Consider the following 20,207-nt stretch of genomic DNA (forward strand, 5'->3'; position numbering starts at 1 on the left):
TGTGCCAAAATGTTTGTGGCAGCCCTTTTCGTAGTGGTTAGAAACTAGAAGATGAATGGATGTCCATCAATTGGAGAATGGTTGAGTAAATTATGGTATATGAAGGTTATGGAATATTATAGCTCTGTAAGAAATGATCAGCAGGATGAATTCAGAAAGGTTTGGAGAGACTTACATGAACTGATGCTGAGTGAAATGAACAGAACCAGAAGATCGCTGTACACTTCAACAACAATGCTGTATGAAGATGTATTCTGATGGAAGTGGATCTCTTCAACATAAAGAAGATCCAACTCACTTCCAGTTGATCAATGGTGGACAGAAACAACTACACCCAGAGAAGGAACACTGGGAAGTGAATGTAAATTGTTAGCACTACCGTCTATCTACCCAGGTTACTTATACCTTCGGAATCTAATACTTAATGTGCAACAAGAAAATTGGATTTACACACATATATTGTATCTAGGTTATACTGTAACACATGTAAAATGTATGGGATTGCCTGTCATCTAGGGGAGGGAGTAGAGGGAGGGAGGGGAAAATTTGGAAAAATGAATACAAGGGATAATGTTATAAAAAAAAATTACTCATGCATATATACTGTCAAAAAATGTTATAATTATAAAATTTTAAAAAAATTAAAAAAAAAATCTCCTTGAAGGAAGGAACCCCCAGGTCACTCATGTTTGCTACTTCATTTTTCTCTAAGTCTCACTCCTTATTCTCTAGGCTTTTCTCCCATATTTCCCACTCTTATCCCCTAACTTTTTAGCTTCCTTTTGTGTACTATTTTCTCTCATTAGACTATAAGCTCCTTGATGGCAGGGACTCTTTTGCTTTTTGCTTCTATTTGTATCCCAAAAATCTTAGTGCAGTACCTGGCACTTGGTAAATACCAATAAATACTTGTTGGCTTGGAAAAAAAATTGTATCATTGTGGCTGTCAGGTAGTCCAATGATTCTTAACTTATCTTCCTGAATCTATTTTACAAGTCAGTTGTTTTTCCAATGAAATATTTTGTATTTTCTTCTATTTTTTCATTCTTTTGACTTTTGCTTGTTTCTTGATATCTTAAGATTCAAGAAGCCATTCACTTTCATTTGTCCAGTTGTCATTTTTAAGGAATTAGTTGTGGGTTTTTTTGTTTTTGTTTTTGTTTTTGTTTTTTTTCCCCAGCGAGTTTTTGTATCTCTTTTTCCATTTGGCCAATTCTTCCTTTAAGGAATTCTTTTTTTTTTTTTTTTTAATGCTTTCTTGGAATGGAAATTTATTGTTATATATTTTGAATCTTTTTTATGTTAAAGTATATATTAAATACAATATATGTATACATATCCATAGAGTTATTTTGTTGCACAAGAAGAATCAAACTTTGAAATAATGTACGATTAACCTGGGAAGGAAATAAAAAATTCAAGCAGACAAAAACAGAGCATTTCCCAGAGTTCTTTTGCTGGGTGTAGCTGGTTCTATTCATTATTGAACAAATGGAACTGATTTCGTTCATCTCATTTTTGAAGAAAGTCACATCCATCAGAATTGATCATCATATGGTATTATTGTTGAAGTATATAATGATCTCCTGGTCTTGCTCTTTTCACTTGGCATCAGTTCATATAAGTCTCTTCAGGCTTTTCTGAAATCATCCTGTTGGTCATTTCTTACAGAATAATAATAAGGAATTCTTTTTTTCAGGGAATTTTTGTGCCTCTTTTTTTCATTAGGCCAATTCTGTTTTTAAGGTGTTATTTTCTTCAGTATTTTTTGTGTCTCTTTTACCAAACTGTTAATTTTCCTTTCATAATTTTCTTTTATCACTCTCTTTCTCCAATATTTCCTCTAATATTTTTAATCTCTTTCTTTAATTCTTTCAGAAATTGTTATTGGGCTTGTATTTGTTTAGTATTTTTCTTTGAGCCTTTGCTTGCAGATATTTTTATGTGGTTATTTTCTTCTGAGTTTATGTCCTGGTCTTCTCAACCACTCTATTACTTTTTATGTGTGATTTCCTTTTTTGTTGTTTGCTCATTTTCCAGCCTGTTTCCTAATTTTGAAGTTTGTTAAAGTTTGTCTCTGCTCATCTGGAGGTGGGAAGGCACTGTCCCAAGCTTCAGGATTTTTCTTGCTACTGCTTTCAGAGCTAGTTCTGTCTCTTACAAGTTTACAAGATGATGTAATCTGGAAGATCTGTGATTACTACTTTTCTGGTTTGTCCTCTGGTCTTTATCCAGAAGAGTCCTTGCTTCTTTGCAGTTGCAAGTGCTAGTAATTCTCTGGACCCTAGAACTGTGACCACTTACTCTGCTCTCCTGCAAACACAAGTTTGAGCCCTCCTTGCTTCCTTGGAACTGTGAGCAGGGTCCTTACTCACTCAAGAGACTCAAGAGAAGCACAAAAAGGTAAACAGAAAAGAAAAATATAAGAGCTTCATTAAGGTTAACTTGTTTATATTTCTACATGGCAATATAATACTTGTAATTATTAAGAACTTTATAGGGTAATTAGAAGGAATATATATAGACCAAAAATGAGAGTGAGACAAGACTACTTATGGACAATAGAGCTGTCAATCAGCATCAGCTGCACTCAGTATCAGCTGAGGTCCCCTATGATCTCTTTCTGACAAGTTGTTTGACTCCATTATTGTCCTTAGGCTGAGAGCTCCCAGTGTTGTTGCTGCTATTGTTGTCAGGGCCAGCACCAAAGTCCACCCTGCTGCTACATTCCAGGCAGAGCCCCACACCAGTGTCACAGACCTCGCCTTTGGACCTCCTAACTTGTCTGAGGCTGGAAAAATATCTCACTCTGACATTTTGTTGGCTCTGCTGCACCAAAATTTGATAAGAAGAGTTTAAATTTAAAATTGTTTGGAAGAAAATGTTGGGAGAATTCATCTGGGTTACTGCCTGTACTTCATCATCTTATATGGCTTATATTTTAAAGTTCTATTGATACCTGTCATTTTTATATCACAGTAATTGACAAACATGGTTTTTCTCTTCCTGTCTATCCTCATCCCCCAGACCAAGTAAGCATTCCCTTCTAAGAAAGAAAAACAATTGAGAAAAAAAAAAAAAACATAATATCATATCAGTCTATCTATGCACATTTGTCACCCACAGTCTCCTTTCATTATCCAATGAATGGAGGGTGGTAAATTTTGTCATATCTTATCTGAAGTCAAGAACCTTTACTTTCAAGGAGAAGAAAGGAGGAAAGGAGGATTGGGAAAGAAATGCCCAGGTAGAAGGTAGATATAGACAAAGACTTTAAAGGAAGAACCATGAGGTGAATCTATCTATCTACAACTTTCTTTCCCAATACTATTTGGATCCAGATTTTTTGAAACACAAAAATAACAGGGATTGGAGAGGAAAATAAGTCTAATCAAAATACTATTAGTTTAGAAGTCTAAATGTTTTTTTTCCCACTCCCTCCTTCCCTTCCTTCCTTTCTTTCTTTTTCTCTTCCTTTGTTTCTTCCTTCCTTCATGCATTCCTTCTTTCTTCCCCCCTTTCCTCCTTCCTTCCATCCTTCTTTTCTTTTTTCTTCCTTTCCTCCTTCTCTCTCTCCTCCCTCCCTCCTTCCTTCCTCTCTCTTCCTTTCCTCCCTCCCTCTCTCCCTCATTCCTTCCTTCCTTCTTTCCTTTTTCTCCAACTGAAAGGTTCCAAAGAGACAGAGGATACACTTAGTCTTCCTATTTCATGGAGTAAGGAATTATTAAAATATTAAGAATAATGACAGCACAAAAAGAAACATAGCATGGTCCTATTCACATAAATTACATATCTCTGCATTTGCTGTTTGTGTGTTTTAATGACCTAAGTATTCAGTTTTCAGTAAGGGACAGAATGGGACCATAATATTTTTGATTGAGGGCTTGAAGAGGTCTTGGAAGACATATAGAGAGAACAGAGGGGGCAAAAAGCCAGTCTATGGGCCACATGGGACTCATAACATTCCTGACTCATGGATGGACCAAATTAAAATGTAGGTCCCATTTGATTCTATTGTGCTGATAAATTAATAACAAAAGAAATATGTAAAAATGTGTGATTTTCTAAATGAATATGCAACCTGCAGGAATTCTTATATATAGTTTAGAGATCCCTATTTCTATTTGAGTTTGACAGCACTTATCTAGACTACTTACTGCTATTTTACAGATGAGGAAACTGAAGCCCAGAAAGGTTAGATGACCTCATTTTTGGGACTTGGGGTTCAGGGCCAATGCTTTTAATATCTACCTTTAAATTCTACCTTTTAATATTTACCTAATGTCTAAGAACTACCTTTAGGATGGATCAGTCCTGACAATATAATGTTCTTCATTTTTCCAGGAATGTAGATTATTGAAAGTCAATGTATTTCATGAGCCATTTTAAAAACAAACGCCATTTGCTTAAATATTTGCTAGATGTCTATTTTACACAATCTGAATTTTGGACAAAATGGCTCGAACAATCTAGCTGTGGAATTTTCAAGCAGAGTGTTCTTTTCATTTGTTCATTCATTCAATTATAGCTAAATACTGAGTTCCTACTTTGCACAAGCCATTGCCATAGGCTCATAGATATAGAGCCAAAAGGGAAACTGAGGCAGGCAGTGGTTAAGGGATTTGCCCAATGTCACACAACTAATGAGTATCTGAAGCAGGATTTGAATTAAGGTCTTCCTGACATCAAGTCCAAATAAGACCATAACTTAAATGAGTAGTTGCTGGAAGTATTGTCAAAGGGCAGAAGGGACCCATAAAGTTATCTAATCCAATCTCCTCTTTTTATAGATGAAAATATTGTGACAAAGAGTGAGGTGACATGACTTGCTTAGGATAACACAAATAGCATCCATCAATTTTGAATCTGAGCTCTCTGACTCCTAATCTAAAGCTCTTTTCTAGAGGAAATAATTTCCTACAGACAAAAAAATACTCTCCCACTTATTGGAATTGTTTAAACTTCCTTATCCAGAGACAAAAGTTTTTATTCCTTTCCTCTCCTGCTTCAGGAATGACTTAAAATTTATATTCCTTTGGGAAAGAAATAAAGACTTAAATTCACACTAAAGTATGAAGGACTGACATACTGCCTTCCTATTAAAAAGCAGTTTTGATATAGATAGACAAGAGGTAAAGAGGTAGAAAAGCTTGGCTAGAGAAACTGACTAAAAACAGCAGAAAGTAAGACAAGCTTAGAATGTTAAATTTGGAGTTAAAAGATGACTTCAAACCCTAATTCTTCCATTAACTACCTGTGTGACCTTGGACTCTCTGGACCTCAGTATGTTCATTTGTTAAACAAGGAGACTAGACTACATGACTGTTAAGACATCTTGGGATCTATAATCACATTATTTGTGATTATTTTGGATATCTGAAAACATCTGGGGCCTTGGACACTTAAAGAAGAAACAAGGACAGGTAAGAGAAAGGGAAAGCAAAAGCAGCCAAACTTTAGGATTTAGGATTTTGCATCAGTCTGGCTGGGTATCAAGAGGGTCATTTCTTAAATGTCAAACTATTCATTTGCTCCTTCTTTCTCCTTGTTTGATTTAGAATTAGCTTTATTTTGTCATATGGTGTCATTTCACTCAAGGCCAGAATCATGTATACACTAATTTATCTTATATCCTTTCTTAAGTCTTCTTCTGAAAATAATTCATTCATCATGTTGGTCAGCTAACCTATGTTGACAAAACCAAAGGACACAAATCAGACCCATACAGCCAATCGTGGTTGTCTTACTCCATCCTCAAACAAAACTCCACGTCAGCCTGGGTTGAAGGGTCAGGACAGGGATTGTTTGAAGATTAACAATTTAGCTTTGAGATTTGGGTGGCCTTTTGCATGGTGTAGGAGGCACAGTCCAGCTTGGGCATAATATTCCTCAAAGGGAGAATAAGTTTCCATCCATCAAAATATTCGAGGTACAAATCAGAGTGTCCACTGGGGATCTGGGAAACATTTGGGCTCAAGAGTAGAACAGCCCAGGATGTCTAGAGCCAAGACGTTGGTCTTCAACAACCTCAGAAGTTTGAGTTCCCTGTTTTTTGGCAAGCAGGTGAGAAGAAGTCCCAAGAGTCACCCGATGATACCAGAAAGAGCATGTGCTGGGGGATCCTGTGCTCTAAGAAATAGGAATAAATCCTGTAAGTCAATACATGGTTATTCTTTTTCTTTTTTAAAATTTTCAATAAGGTTTTAGTTTCCGAATACATGTAAAAATAATTTTTAACATTTTTTTGTAAGACTTTGTGTTCCAAATTGTTCTCCTTCCTTCCTTACCTTCACTACCTTCCCCCCTCCCCAAGACAGCAAGTAATCTGATCTAGTTTAAATGATATTGAATTAAGAGCAGTGAGTGTATGTGAGAATCCTCTCTACAATGTACTGACAAGTAGTATTCTTCTTATTCACTTAATGATTTCAAGTGGAGGAGAATTTACCTTAGAAGCATCCCATTCCACTTTAGAACAAATTTTTTTCCCCTGTGGCAGTTAGGGTTAAGTGACTTGCCCAGGGTCACACAGCTAGGAAGTGTTAAGTGTCTGAGGACAGATTTGAACTCAGGTCCTCCTGAATTCAGGCTGGTGCTCTATCCACAGCACCTACAAGCTGCCCTGGTCAGGCCAAATCTATTAAGGTCTCTCCTACTGGTAAATCCAGCATTCTATTCCCTTTATGGTGCTGCTGATATTAAAACTAACTTGAGGGGGAAAAAAATTTGAGGAAATTCTTTTTGTTGTTGTTTTGTTTAAATAAATTTTTATTAAATTAAATTTTATTTAAAATAAAAATTTTATTTTTCCCAATTATATATACAAAGAATTTTTAACACTTATTTATCATGCCGCACAAGGAAAATCAGGTCAAAAAGGGAAAAAATGAGAAAAAAAAACACAAGCAAACAAGGTGAAAATCCTATGTTGTGATCCACATTGAGTCCCCACAGTCTTCTTTCTGGATTCAGATGGCTCTCTCCATTACAAATTTATTGGAATTGGTCTGAATCATGAGGAAATTCTTTAATTAATTAGCATTAAAGGTAGGTTTATCTAATAATTACTTATGTTTTCCATTTTATTTTGGCCATGGAAATATAGTTCAACCAAGCTAAGAGTACGTATTTGAATTGATTTTAGTCAACTAAGTGTCTATTTGCCAAATCAATAGACATTTCTTGAAAGTTCCACAACCAAGAATCTCACCCCCTATCCTTTACAACAGAATCCTAACCTAGTATCACTAACCTATGCTCACTCTCTTGACACCACTCTCTAACTTTGCAAGAGAATGACAAGGGACCTTTTTTGATTCTTTGTGAATAAACATTAATGGTGGCCATGTATTTCATCATCTGGGTCTGTGTTCATGTCATTTTGACACCGGGAAAGTCCACCCACTGTGACCACATTCCATGAAAGTAACAGTAAAATAAATCAAATTTATGCCTGAAGCATTAGCAGTTGGATGGAAAGTAAACTCAAAATTTTACAGACAGAAAAATAGCTTTTAAGTGAGAATCACAGCAGGTAGTAAATTCTCATCTTTAGTTAAAATGCATTTCCAATCTCATTTCATTCATCCATTCATCCATTAACCATTAATTAAGTGCCAATCAGTGTGCTAAAGATTGAGAATATAGAGAAAGAAGAAACAGTTTTCTCAGTAGGACATAACATGTACCCAAAAAAAGAAATATATACTGTATGCATACATCCCTTAACCACTGTTTGTCTCAGTTCCTTCAAGTGTAAAATAGGAATAAAAATGGTTGTTGTGAAGTTCAAATGAAATAATATTTGTAAAATAATTTACAGAGTGCCTGGCACATAGTAGGCACTTGATAAAGGCTTATTTTCTCATATATATGAACATATATGTATACATGTGTGTATATGTATATGAACATATACATATATGAATGTATGTGAATATATATGTACACACAAAATTGGAGCAAAGCAATTTGGGGGAAAGGGATATGACTACAACTATGGGGACCAGATCTTTTAGATGAACATTAAAAGAAGGGGTTCTGACCCAGAGGCGAGGCTGGAATGTGTTTCAGGGATGGGATGTGTATAAGTCAGGGTGACAAACTTCTATAAAGTCACTGAAACAAGAGGTGAAGTTAGCAATGAAGAAGAGCTGGTCAGATCTGTCTGGCCTGATTGTAAAGTGAATAAAGTTGAGCCATCAGTCTAGAAAAAATATAAAATACACATGTATATATCTATTTTTCTATATATTTTATCATCTATCTCTAGTTGTGCATCTTTCTATCCATCTAACAATCTCAGTTATCTTTATCTAAGCTATCTATATCTATCTCTTATCTAATCTATATCTATCTATATTTAATCAATATCTATTTTACTATCCATCTATCTATTCTGTCTATCTAATTTATCTATCTCTATATATCTGTCTATCATCAATTTCTAGTTAATCTATTTATCTAAGTATCTAGTCTATATATCTATCTAATCTATCTCTATCTATCTATCTATTTCTATCTACCTATCTAATACATCAATCTATCTAATCTTACTTGAGCCTCACAACTATTATGAGAGGCAGGTATTATTATGCTACCCTCCCTTAGCAAAGGAAGAAATGATTAAGTTGAGTAATTTGCCTATTGTCCCACAGATTACCTATCTATCTGATTTAGAAATTAGAAGTCTTGTGACTAATTCCAGTCCTCTGTAAGCTAGTCTATATTGTTTTATCAAGTAATGAGCATTCAGCTGAGCATTTCCCCTTGAGGTGGTTCTGTAAAATGTTTAATCACTGGTTCTCCAAAAAAAACTATGAAAATAAGACATTTTAAAGCTTCATCAACTTTATTAACATTCTCCCCATCATTTTCTAAGCCTAGAAATCACCATAATAATAAATCAAGTGCTGATTCGTTGTGTTTACTGATTTGCAATGTATAAATGTCTATAATGAAAATTTAACAATTGCCTTTCAAGGCAAGTAGATAAAATATTACATTGATTTCTTTTCTTTTAGAGCATCTAATTTCTGGTTTGGTTTTACAGAATCAAAATCCAAATAGCAGCTTGGTTTGCCCAAGGTTCTAATGCTTCAGGTTGGGCTTATGGGGTGCTTGGCAGAATGGCTTCGTTAATATAGTCTACTTTTCTCTGGATTATAGTACATCCACTCTGGACAAGCCCCATATCTGTACCAGGAGGCACTCAGCAATCTCCTATCAATATTCAGTGGAGAGACAGTGTTTATGACCCTCACTTGAAACCTCTGAAAATCCACTATGACCCCTCTTGTTGTCTTCATGTATGGAATACAGGATACTTATTCCAGGTTGAATTTGATGATTCTACTGATGGATCGGGTAAGTAGTAACTTGCATCTACTGACCTAATCAATAATATCCAATCTTTCCTCCCAGATCTCCTACTTCTCTGTTTCTCCCTGTTCTGTCCTGTTTGTAAAGGGGAAGGCAGTGAGGAATTCTAAGCTTGAGAGAGATCTGAGAAAAGCCTCTCTAATAAAGAGAAACCTTGACCTTGGTCTAAGTTCTCATATATCTTGTGATCTCCAAACTTGTCTGATTGAACACCTGATGGGTAAAAACACTTTGAGTCTTTTGAGATTATGTATATATTTACAAGTGACGCATGGATTGGAGTCAGGAAGACTCATCTTTATGAATTCAAATATAGTCTCCAATACTTGCTACCTATGTGACTCTACTTGCTTGTTTGTTTTTTTCCTCACCTGTAAAATGAGTTGGAGAAGGATATGGCAAACCACTCTAGTATCTTTATCAAGAAAATATCAAATACATGATTGAAATAATCATTCATTAATAATGTCTATGATCATAGTAATAATTAGATGTCATAAGACTTAAACATAAAATAGATATTTTAAAAAGATGAGATAAAGATGAAATAACATTTTATCTTATTGTCACTGAAGTTCTTGAGGATAATTCCTTTGTCAATGCTTAAGAAAAGCATTTTTGGCACCTGTATTGAAATGGAAAAGAGTTGAGGAAGGGAGACCAAGAAGGAAATTACTGTAATTGCTTTTCCAGGTGAGTGAGAATAGAGTGTGGTCTATCCGGATGACTGTGAATACAGAGGAGACAGATGTAAGGGATGACAACTGATTGGATAAATAGAGTGATGGAAGATGACACAGAGATTGTGAGCCTTGGGTGACTGAAAATATTCTGATGCCCTCAAGAGTAATACAAAAAGTTGGAAGGAGGATTGGTTTGTGGGGAAAGATAATTAGATGTGTAAGGAAGATCATTATCCATCCTTGACTGCTCATCCTTATGCCACTTATCTGTCCCACCCAAAACAAAAAATGGAAAGGATAGACTCTTTCTGGTCATGGGTCCAGAGCATAGAACTTGGCTTCCAAGGGCAGCCATGAAGTGATCTGGATTGAAGGGAGTGGAGAGATGGGTAGAATTTTCTATGCAGTTATGAAGCTACTGCTGTAGTTCCCCAATTAAGTTATAATTTCCCCAAATGAAACCAGGGGAAGTTAATACTTATAAAATGGAATGAGGGAACTATGTAGGGGAAAATATGTTTAAATGGGATTGTTTTTAGAGATAAGTCCCGTCATTGGCCTTTTAAAAAACTTATAATACTTTCATCTTTTGACCAATCAGTGTCTTATATCTAGTCTTTAATATTTTCTTTATAGTTCTTCTAATCCTATATATCAAATTTTCCAATGAGTTCTAGTCTTTTTGTTACAAATATCTGAAAGTTTTTCAGTTCATCAAATGACTTTTTTTTTCATGCAGAATTACAACTTTGCTGGATGCAAATGCTGGATGGATCTTTGAATGCAACCTCATCTCTTTTACTCTTTGACATTTAATGTTCTCAAGTCCTACAGTCTTTTGGAATGAAATCTGGCTGTATTTCTAAAATAGTCATTTTTCCTTGTTGCTTGCGATATTTTCTTCTTAACTTGAGAATTTTGAAACTCAGCTATGATATCCTATAAGTTTTCCTCCTAGGATCTCTTTCAGGTGGTGAACAGTAATTTTGTTTTCTTTTTCTACTTTACCCTCTTGTTCTAGAATTTCAAGGCAATTTTCCTTAATGATTTCTTTTTTAAATTAAAGCCTTTTATTTTCAAAACATCTTAATGATTTCTTGCAATATTGTATCAGGATTCTTTTTTTAAAATCATAACTTTCAAGGAGTCTGACAATTCTTATATTATCTTTTCTTGATCTGTTTTCCAGATCAGTTGTTTTTCTAAGATATTTCAGATTTTCCTCTATTTTTCCTAGTTTTATTATTTTTTATATAATTAGATATATCATCATTCAATTCTTCTTGCTCAATTCTAATTTTCAAGGTTTTGGTACCATTTTTCCCAATTGGTTAACTTGCATAATTTTCTTGGATTGCTTTTTTCCCTCTTATTTTTCTTTGATTTCTCTTATTTGATTTTTGAATTCCTTTTAAAGTTTTTCCAAGAACTCTTTTTGGACATGTGACCATTTGGTGTTACTCTTTGGAAAAGGAGAAGTTTTGTTTTGTTTTACTAAAGTTTTTTATTTACAAAACATATGCATGGATAATTTTTCAACACTGATCTTTGCAAAGATTTCTGTTCCAAATTATCTCCTCCTTCCCCCTCCCTCCTGGCCTAGATGGCAGGTAGTCCAATACATGTTAATTATGTTAAATATATGTTAAGTCCAATATATGTATGCATATTTATACAGTGATTTTGCTGCACAAGAAAAATCAGATCAATAAGGAAGAAAAAAAAACAAGAAAATAAAATGCAAGCAAACAACAAAAGAAAGAGTGAGAATGCTATGTTGTGATCCACACTCAGTTCCCATAGTCCTCTCTCAGGGTGTAGATGGCTGTCTTCATCACTGATTTATTTTGTTTTTAATCTCATTATCTTCTTTTGAACATGAATCCAGATTTTCTTTCCCACCCAAGTAGTTATCTATAGTCAGGTTCTTTCTTCTTTGCTTGCTTATTTTTATTTTGTTTTATTTTTAGCAGTATATTATTAATCAAGTTTTAGTCCCAAATTGTGGATAATGTTGCACAATGTTATTGTTATTTTCTGAATTCTGTCTCAACCTCAGGGATTCCTCTCCCCTCCTAAGCCACAGCCAGAACCCCCAGTCATACTTTCCTGAAAATGTTCTTGCTCCCTGTGGTATCCCACTCACCATGTGTGTGTCCGATCCTCCTAGCCCACAGCCACAGCCTGGGATCACACTGGCCAGCACTGCTGGCCTGTCTTCTGGAAACAGCAGTCTTCCTTCTGCCAGCCTCCTGATATTTCTTACATGCAAATTCATGAGATAAAAGCTCCTGAGGCAGTGGGGTGAAATGTCCCTAAACTAGAAGCTGCTCTAGAGCTTGTTGTTTTCCTACCATTGGCTTTTAGTGGGAGGATGAGAGGGAGTCTACCAGTGAGCTGGTAAATGTCTAACTACATACTGAGACGCACTTTTCAACTAAATCTCCCTTATTAACATTTTCTTCATCACATTCTTAAGCAATAAAGCAATACTTCAAGCCCTGACTTATAGTAATTTCTGGGGTCTATGTGATAAATTTAAAGCCACAGTAAATTTCACAATTAACTCTGAGTCCATCTCAAGCTTGGAAGTAAAGCATTTTCTCATTTTCCAGTTGATTGATCACACACTTCTTGGGTTTAGACCACAGTCCCTTTGGAGTCAAGCCATGGCCCTAGCTTTAGAGATTCTAGAGAATCTAGAGGATTCCTGGGAAGTTAAAGTAGTTTTGGGTCCAATCCCAGGGTTTAGATAGTCATTTAAGCAGAATGTTAAAAGTTCGAAGAATCCCTGGAGAGGTAGGGCCATGTATGGAGTATGATGTCATAGATATGTTTGAGAATATCATAGTCATAAATCATTCAATCAGGATGAAAAGATACCTTACAGATCCTAGTGTCTCATTTCCAAGAAATTGAGGTTGAAAGATCCTAGCCAATAAAGCCAGAATTGGGAGTCAAATCTTGGGATTTTGGATACAGAATCAATATCCTTTCAATTCTGGATATAGATTCCTAGATATTTTGAGACTATATAGGATTTTGTGGCTAATTAGGAGTGGGAGCAATATATATTAGAATAAGGTATGAAGGCAGCCTATGGAAATAGACAGCCCTAAATTATACCTCTCTACACAGAGATCAAGTGCATGCTGGTCCAAGAGCTACTTGCAAGGAGAGATTTTAGCATTTGGAAACAGTGATGATAGAGTCTAAATGGTATTGCTATTTGAATGGCTGTGGCCTCTGGATTAGAAAAAGTGATTGGGGGACAGGAGTGCTCAAGGTGACCCAATGTTTGCATGTAAATACTGTGTCTATGATATGTTATAGTAGGAGATCAGTGTCTGGACTGACAAACAGACGTCTATTCAGTCATTAAAAGAGCTTCTCCCCTTAGATTTCAGTATTTCTTTCCTTTTTTGGGGGGGGTTTAATATTTTATTTTTTTTAGTTAACAATTTTTAGCATTTGTTTTTAACACTTTGAGTTTCAGATTCTCTCCCTTCCTCCCTCCTACTCCATACCCCATTGAGAAGGCAAAACATTTCCATAAAAGTCATGTTGTGAAAGAAAACATAAATTCCTTCCCCATCCCCCCCAAAAAAGTCAAGAAAAATATAGTTTTTTTAAAAAGTATGCTTCAATCTGTTTTCAGACAATCAGTTCTTTCTCTGGGTATGGATAGCTTTTTTTACCATAAATTTTTCAGAGTCGCCAGATTTCAATATTTCTATGATCTAGGGATCCCTTTTAGTTTTATGGGACTCTCACTTATGTCTCCCCCAAAATCTTTACTGCTGCTACAGTTTTCATAAAATTTTGACCCTCGACTTTCTTTTTCCTTTGTGTCTTTTATTTTTCTTATTTCTGGATATTTCCATCTTGCCCAGTGAGCATCCCCTATCCCTATCCTTCTCTTGTACAAGAGAAAAAATGCACTTAAACATCTATCTTATCTAATTTAACATTCCACACTCATAGATTCCCATCTCTTCAATGAAGGGAGATATATTTCCAACTCTCTTCAAAGGGCCAAACTTGTTCATTATGAATTACAGACATGTCAAGTTTCTTTTTATTATTCTTTTTATTTACAGCAGGGATTTAATTTTCTTTTAGAGAAAAAAAAGTGAATGAAATTTCCTAATTTTAGCAGTTCTGAGTTCTCTCCCTTATTTAATAATCCCTCTCCCTTCTTCTCATGGAATTTTGCATTTCTTATATTCCAATCTGAATTCCATCCATCTAGTGCTTAGCACATTGCCTGGCACATGCTTGTCCATTAATTGAGTGATCCTTTTTATTAGATTGTAAAGGCCTTGGGGGCTAGGACTATACACCAGGATCTGGGGGCAGATGGTGACACTACTACAGTCTGGACACAATTTCTCCCAATGTAGTCCAAGATTATCTCAAGTTTTTTGGCTGTTGCACCACATAAAAAGTTGACTCATATAAAGCCCACTAAAAATATTAGATCTTTTCCAGATGAGTTTCTATCTATACTCTCTTGCACCTGTGAAGTTGATTTTTTTTCAACCCAAGCAGAAGATTTTACATTTCTATTTAATTCCATCCTCTTAGACTTTGCTTATCAAGATTTCTCTAATTTGAAAGAATTACTATCAAAACCCCAAAATGAATGTTGTTAATATCTCTTTTAATCAGAATTGGTATTTTAAAAGCATGTTATGGTTTGCAAAGCTCTTGATATACATGATCTAATTTATAGGCAGAATTCAAAACTAGGTTTTTCCTGTATCCAAGTCCAATGCTGTTTCCACTAGATAATAGCCAATCCACCAACGTTTGTGTCACTTACGAATATGCTAAGTATGTTATTTGTGTTTTCATCCAGTTGGTTGATACATTAACCAGCAGAGGACAAAATAGATTCCTGGAACAATCCACCAGTGTTTTCCTTCCAAATTGACCTTCAGCCATTAATGATTTTAGTGTAAATCTAGCCACTCAATTGCTTCTCTTTAAAAAAATATTTTCCTTTTCAATTGATCTTCTGTTTTTCTTTTTCTTAATCGCCAAAAATTTCCCCAGTATCCCCTTCCCTTCTTAGAGAGTCATCTGATATAACAAAAAAGAATTTAAAGACAAAAAAAAAAAAAAAAAAAGAGGAAAGAAATCAGCCAAACTCATCATTTCATTGCAAAAGGCTAAAAATATGGGCAATGTATCATAATTTGCGTTTCCTACCTCACAAAGGGGTAGATTGGGAGCATCTCATATCTTCTATGTGGAAACATACTTTGTAATTTTGCAATACTCATTTTTTTTATCTTTATTTGGGAGGGTAAGGATTCTCCTTTCTATTTAAATTATTGTAGTCAATGTGTATATTGCTTTTCTTGGCTCTGCTTATTTTACTCCAAATTAGTTAATATAGATTTTTCCATCCTTCTCTTCATCCTAGAATAAATTTCTTTTAATTTTTTTAACCTTTCCTCAATTGATGGGCCCTACTTTGTTTCTGATTCTTTGCTACTGAAAAAAGAGTTGCTATAAATATTTTGATGTATATGGCAACTCTTTTATCAATGGTAGTAGTAGAATCTCAAGGTCAAGGGATATAAACATTTTAGACTATTTATATATTTTCAAATACTTTCCAAAATGGTTGTACTGACATGCAACAATTTCTGAAATAACCCAACTGTACTGTTTATTCCTCAATTTTATTTGGAATCTAGAAGTATTGAAGCAGTAGGTAGCATGATAGGGAAACTGAGCCAGCCACTAAATTCACTGAGAAAATAAACAGAATGCCCTGGAAATTGGAGGATAATAATAATGGGGATGTATATTGACTGATAAATTTGGATAGAATCTACCTTCAAGGAGAAGGTTCCCTAGTGATGGTAATAGACACAAACAGACAGAGAGACAAAATAGAAATAATGATAAGGAGAAAAGAAAATATAAAAGCAAGACATGCCTTTTGGTTGGTATCAGCTGATGGTAACTAGGTGCTCAATGGATAGAGCACTCAGTTCAAATTTATCATATACTACCTAGCTATATGATCCTGGGGAGGTCAGCCTCAATTTCCTTAATATTTAATACAGTGCCTAACATCGCTTAGCAGGTGTTTAATAAATGCTTAGTTTGTTCAGCTGATTTTCACTTTTAGCAATTCTTATGTAATTATTGCTAGGCAATTAGGTGGGACAGTTGATAAAGTGCTGGACCTGGAGATAAAATCTGAGTTCAAATCCAGCCTCTGACATTTATTAGATATATGATACTGGACAAGTCACTAAACCTGTTTGCCTCAGATGCTCATCTGTAAAATGAGCTGGAAAAGGAAACAGCAAATCACTCCCATATATTTGCTAAGAAAATTGCAAAGGGAATCATGAAGAGTTGGAAACAACTGAATAATATCAACAAAAATGCAATTATTTCTAGGCTATGTCACATTTATGCTTATTGGGTCTTTCTTCTATCTTCAAATTTTTTCCTTAAAAACAAACAAAAAAGCCCAGATCCTTTTTTTTTTTTTAACATATCATTTTTTTTATTTTAAAAACAACTTTTAACGCATTTGATTACATTACATTTGGGTATCCATTAAACTGTGCAACTTTTTTTTAAATAATAGTTTTTTATTTTTGGAATATATGCAAAGATAGTTTTCAACATTCACCCTTACAAAACCTTGTGTTGCAAATTTTTTCTCCTTCCCTTCCTCTACCTCCTCCCTAAGACAGACAGTAATCCATATATGTAAAACATGTGCATTTCTTCTATATATATTTCCACAAGAAAATAGACAAGAAAAATCTGATCAAAAAGGAAAAAAATAAGAAAACAAAAAGCAAACAACAACAAAAAAGGTGAAAATACTATGTTATCATCCACATTCAGTCCCAACAGCTGTCTCTCTAGGTTCAGATAGCTCTCTCCATCACAAGTCTATTGGAATTAACCTGAATTATCTCATTCTTGAAAAGAGCCCCCTCTATCAGAATTGATCATCACATAATTTTGTCATTGCCTTATATAGTGATCTTTTGGTTCTACTCATTTCACTCAGCATCAGTTCGTGTAAGTCTCTCCAGGCCTTTCTGAAATCATCTTTCTGCTCGTTTCTTACAGAACAATAATATTCCATAATATTTATATATCAAAACTTATTCAGCCATTCTCCAATTGATGGGCATCCACTCAGTTTCCAGTTCTTTGCCGCTAAAAAAAGAGCTGCTACAACATTTTTGCCCATAGAAGTCCTTTTCCCTTTTTTTATGATCTCTTTGGGATACAGGCCCAATAGATACACTACTGGATCAAAGGGATGCACAGATTGATAACTTTTTGGGCATAGTTCCAAATTGCTCTCCAGAATGGTGGCTCAGTTCACAACTTCACCAACAATGTATCAGTGTCCCAGTTTTCCCACATCTCCTCCAACATTTATCATTATCTTTTCCTGTCATCTTAGCCAATGTGAGAAGCATGTAGTGGTACCTAAAAGTTGTCTTAATTTACATTTCTCTGATCAATAGTTATTTAGAGCATTTTTATATGACTAGAAATAAAAAAAAAATCTTGAGATTAAATGATCTGTATAAAGTCAGAAAGCTAATAAGCTACAAGACTTAAACCCAGGTGCTCTGGTATCCTGCCTACTGAATCACCTGATAGACTTAATAAATAATTGTTGAATGAGCGAATGTCTCTTTCTATATTCTATATCCTAGAATCTTACCAACAGCTTGGCAGGCCTCTGATTTCTACCTTTGGCTTTCACTCAGTCTCGATTGTGGACTCCCTGGTATTATCTCCACTGACATCACACTCCATTAGAGTTTTAGGTCAGACAATGTGTCTTTCTCTCTGAAGTTCCTGGCTTGCATAAACAGTTATTTGGGGGGATGACCATTATCCCTTTTTCCAATTCAGAAGAAAGGGGAGATGCAGGGCAATATATCCATGTGCTTTTCATCTACTTTTTCAGACCCTTCATGTGCCAAGAGCAGGAGACCTGTCGAAGGTAATTAGCGGAATGCACTCATCTGCGTCTCCATTCACTGCTGCTTCTGCTTTTATGATTTGAATGTCTCTGGTTGAGTCATTATGCTCAGCTCCTGGCAGAACATTCACACTCACTGCCTCCATTAAAGGTTGAAGTCTCCGAAGAATTTCATTCCCCCAAATGCCAGAGAATAGTTATGTTCCAGGAACCATGCTCTGGGTCCTCTGCTCTCTCCAGAAGCCTGAGATCCCTCATCAAGAAAAGCAAACCAACCCAATAAAAACCTACTTTGGTCCAAAAGCCCGCAGTTCACATTGGAGCCCTGCGAGTCAGGGTCATGTTGGGGTTTGGTTCTAAACGCTAGGATCCTATTTCTTCAGGGAGAAAAACATTCGTCCACTGGGCTAAAGAGATCCAAGGTCATGGATTCGAAAGCCACATGAGCCAGTTTTCTCTGCTCTGTTGCACAGACCCAGACTACACCCCTGATCTCTGCCAAATAATTAGCAAAACGTGTGCACTTTTTGTTCGTGAAGGCGACCTGGCTCTGCAGTGTACATGGTCCAATCTACCTCCCTTTGGGAGAGGCAGCTTAGGGAAGAGGAACATGCCCTGAATTTAAAATCAGAGGCCGTGAATTTGAATCCCAACTCGGTCATTTATCAGCTTTCTGACTTTGTCCAAAGCACTTAACTTTGCCAATTCTAAATCATTGATCGTAATAGCCATTCGGAGCCTTTTGTCATATCGCCAATGGGTAAATGGTATGATCTTCAATTCCCCGGGACATTGAGGTTCTTTATTATCTGTATTTATTGACAACATGTTTAGTTTTAGAATTAAAATGGACTTGTCTCCCTTGGAGAACTAAGAAGGAAATTCTTCCATGTCAGTACAAATGGGGACAGAGATCTCATGTATACCAGAACACTGGCATTTTGGCAGTATTGCTGAGAGGTTTGAATGAGATCATGTTTGCAAGGCGCTTTGGGAACTTTCAATCGCTGTATAAATGTCACTTATTATCATTGCTATTATTACTCAAATATTCAAGTGGCGATATGATCTCATCAATCTGGATTTTCCTTTCAATAATTCCCAACCTCTTCTTCAACCTTTCTCAACCCAACCGTGTCTGTCCATATCCTCCTACAAACAGGATCTCCACAGGCCATCCGGCCAACAGCTAGGAGCCTTTTTGATTTTCTCTTGACAGTTGAGGAGGCCAGTGGAGGCCTTGGGCTCTGTGCCTGTTAACTTAGCTCATTCTCACTATGTGAACAGTCCATTTTCTTTTATAATCATGTTTCCCACTTGACAGCTATGTTGGGAGCAATATCACCATCCCATGCAAGTTTTAGACTAGTTTGCTTTAAAGGTATTGGAACCGTCCTCAAGCCTTTAGTTCGCAGGAATAAAGGGGAAAGTTGTTATGACATCTAAGTGGTACAAGGAATAGAGTACTTCAATCTGGGGCCATGAAGGTTGAGTTCAAATCCTAGTTCAGATATTTAATAAGTATGTGACTTGTAAGTCACTGTCTATCTCAGTTTCCTTGACTGTAAAATGGGATAATATGCATCTCCCAAGATTGTTGTGAGAATAAAAGGAGATAAAATTTGTGAATTATTTTGCAAACCTTATAGGATTTTATAAATTCTAGCTATTACGGATATCACCTCCTGCTCATCTAAGTCCTAAATAGCAATGAGAAGCTCTGATGCTTGGCTGATGAAAAATTATGGGCCATTTCAGGCAAGGGAGCTTCACCCAGTTATGTCTATTCAAGGTATACTCAATAGCTATTTTTGTTGAGTATTCTTCTACTACTGAGTCTCAGAAAATCTCCTTTTAAAAAACTATTTAATGACCTACAGCGATTATCTCATTTAATACTGATATCAAACACTACTAGTAAAGGGCTGACTTAAATCAAACCCACCCCAGAATGACAAACTTTTCTATTTCTTCTGTGAAATTTTTAATTTGTAGAAGCCTGCTCACAGTCACCATAAACCTTTTCATTGTTCTCAGGATCATGCAAATTTTTAATTCGTAGAAGAATTTAGTGTTTATGAGTCAGTGCCATACAATAAATGCCAGCAAAGTACTGATATCTAAGAGTCTGGCCTTTCATTCTGAAGTAAATT

General features: G+C 35.6%; 1 protein-coding gene across 4 annotated transcripts in view; it reads left to right on the forward strand.

Annotated features, from left to right (window-relative positions):
- Nucleotides 1-2,245: 2,245 nt before the first annotated feature.
- CA5A (carbonic anhydrase 5A) overlaps nt 2,246-20,207 on the forward strand; it is a 48,051-nt gene continuing 30,089 nt past the window's right edge. Inside the window, exons 1-3 of one of the 4 annotated variants that reach the window (XM_074286248.1) lie at nt 2,246-2,403; nt 6,064-6,151; nt 9,169-9,366. In XM_074286248.1, the coding sequence (XP_074142349.1) occupies nt 6,091-6,151; nt 9,169-9,366 (259 nt within the window). In that variant the 5' untranslated portion in view covers nt 2,246-2,403; nt 6,064-6,090. Of the gene's footprint in view, nt 2,404-5,297; nt 5,424-5,799; nt 6,152-9,168; nt 9,367-20,207 lie in introns of those variants that run through there. The other 3 variants (XM_074286249.1, XM_074286250.1, XM_074286247.1) reach the window with 3 other exon arrangements.

Source organism: Sminthopsis crassicaudata, chromosome 2, assembly GCF_048593235.1.
Source record: "Sminthopsis crassicaudata isolate SCR6 chromosome 2, ASM4859323v1, whole genome shotgun sequence".
NCBI classification, from domain to species: Eukaryota; Metazoa; Chordata; class Mammalia; order Dasyuromorphia; family Dasyuridae; genus Sminthopsis; species Sminthopsis crassicaudata.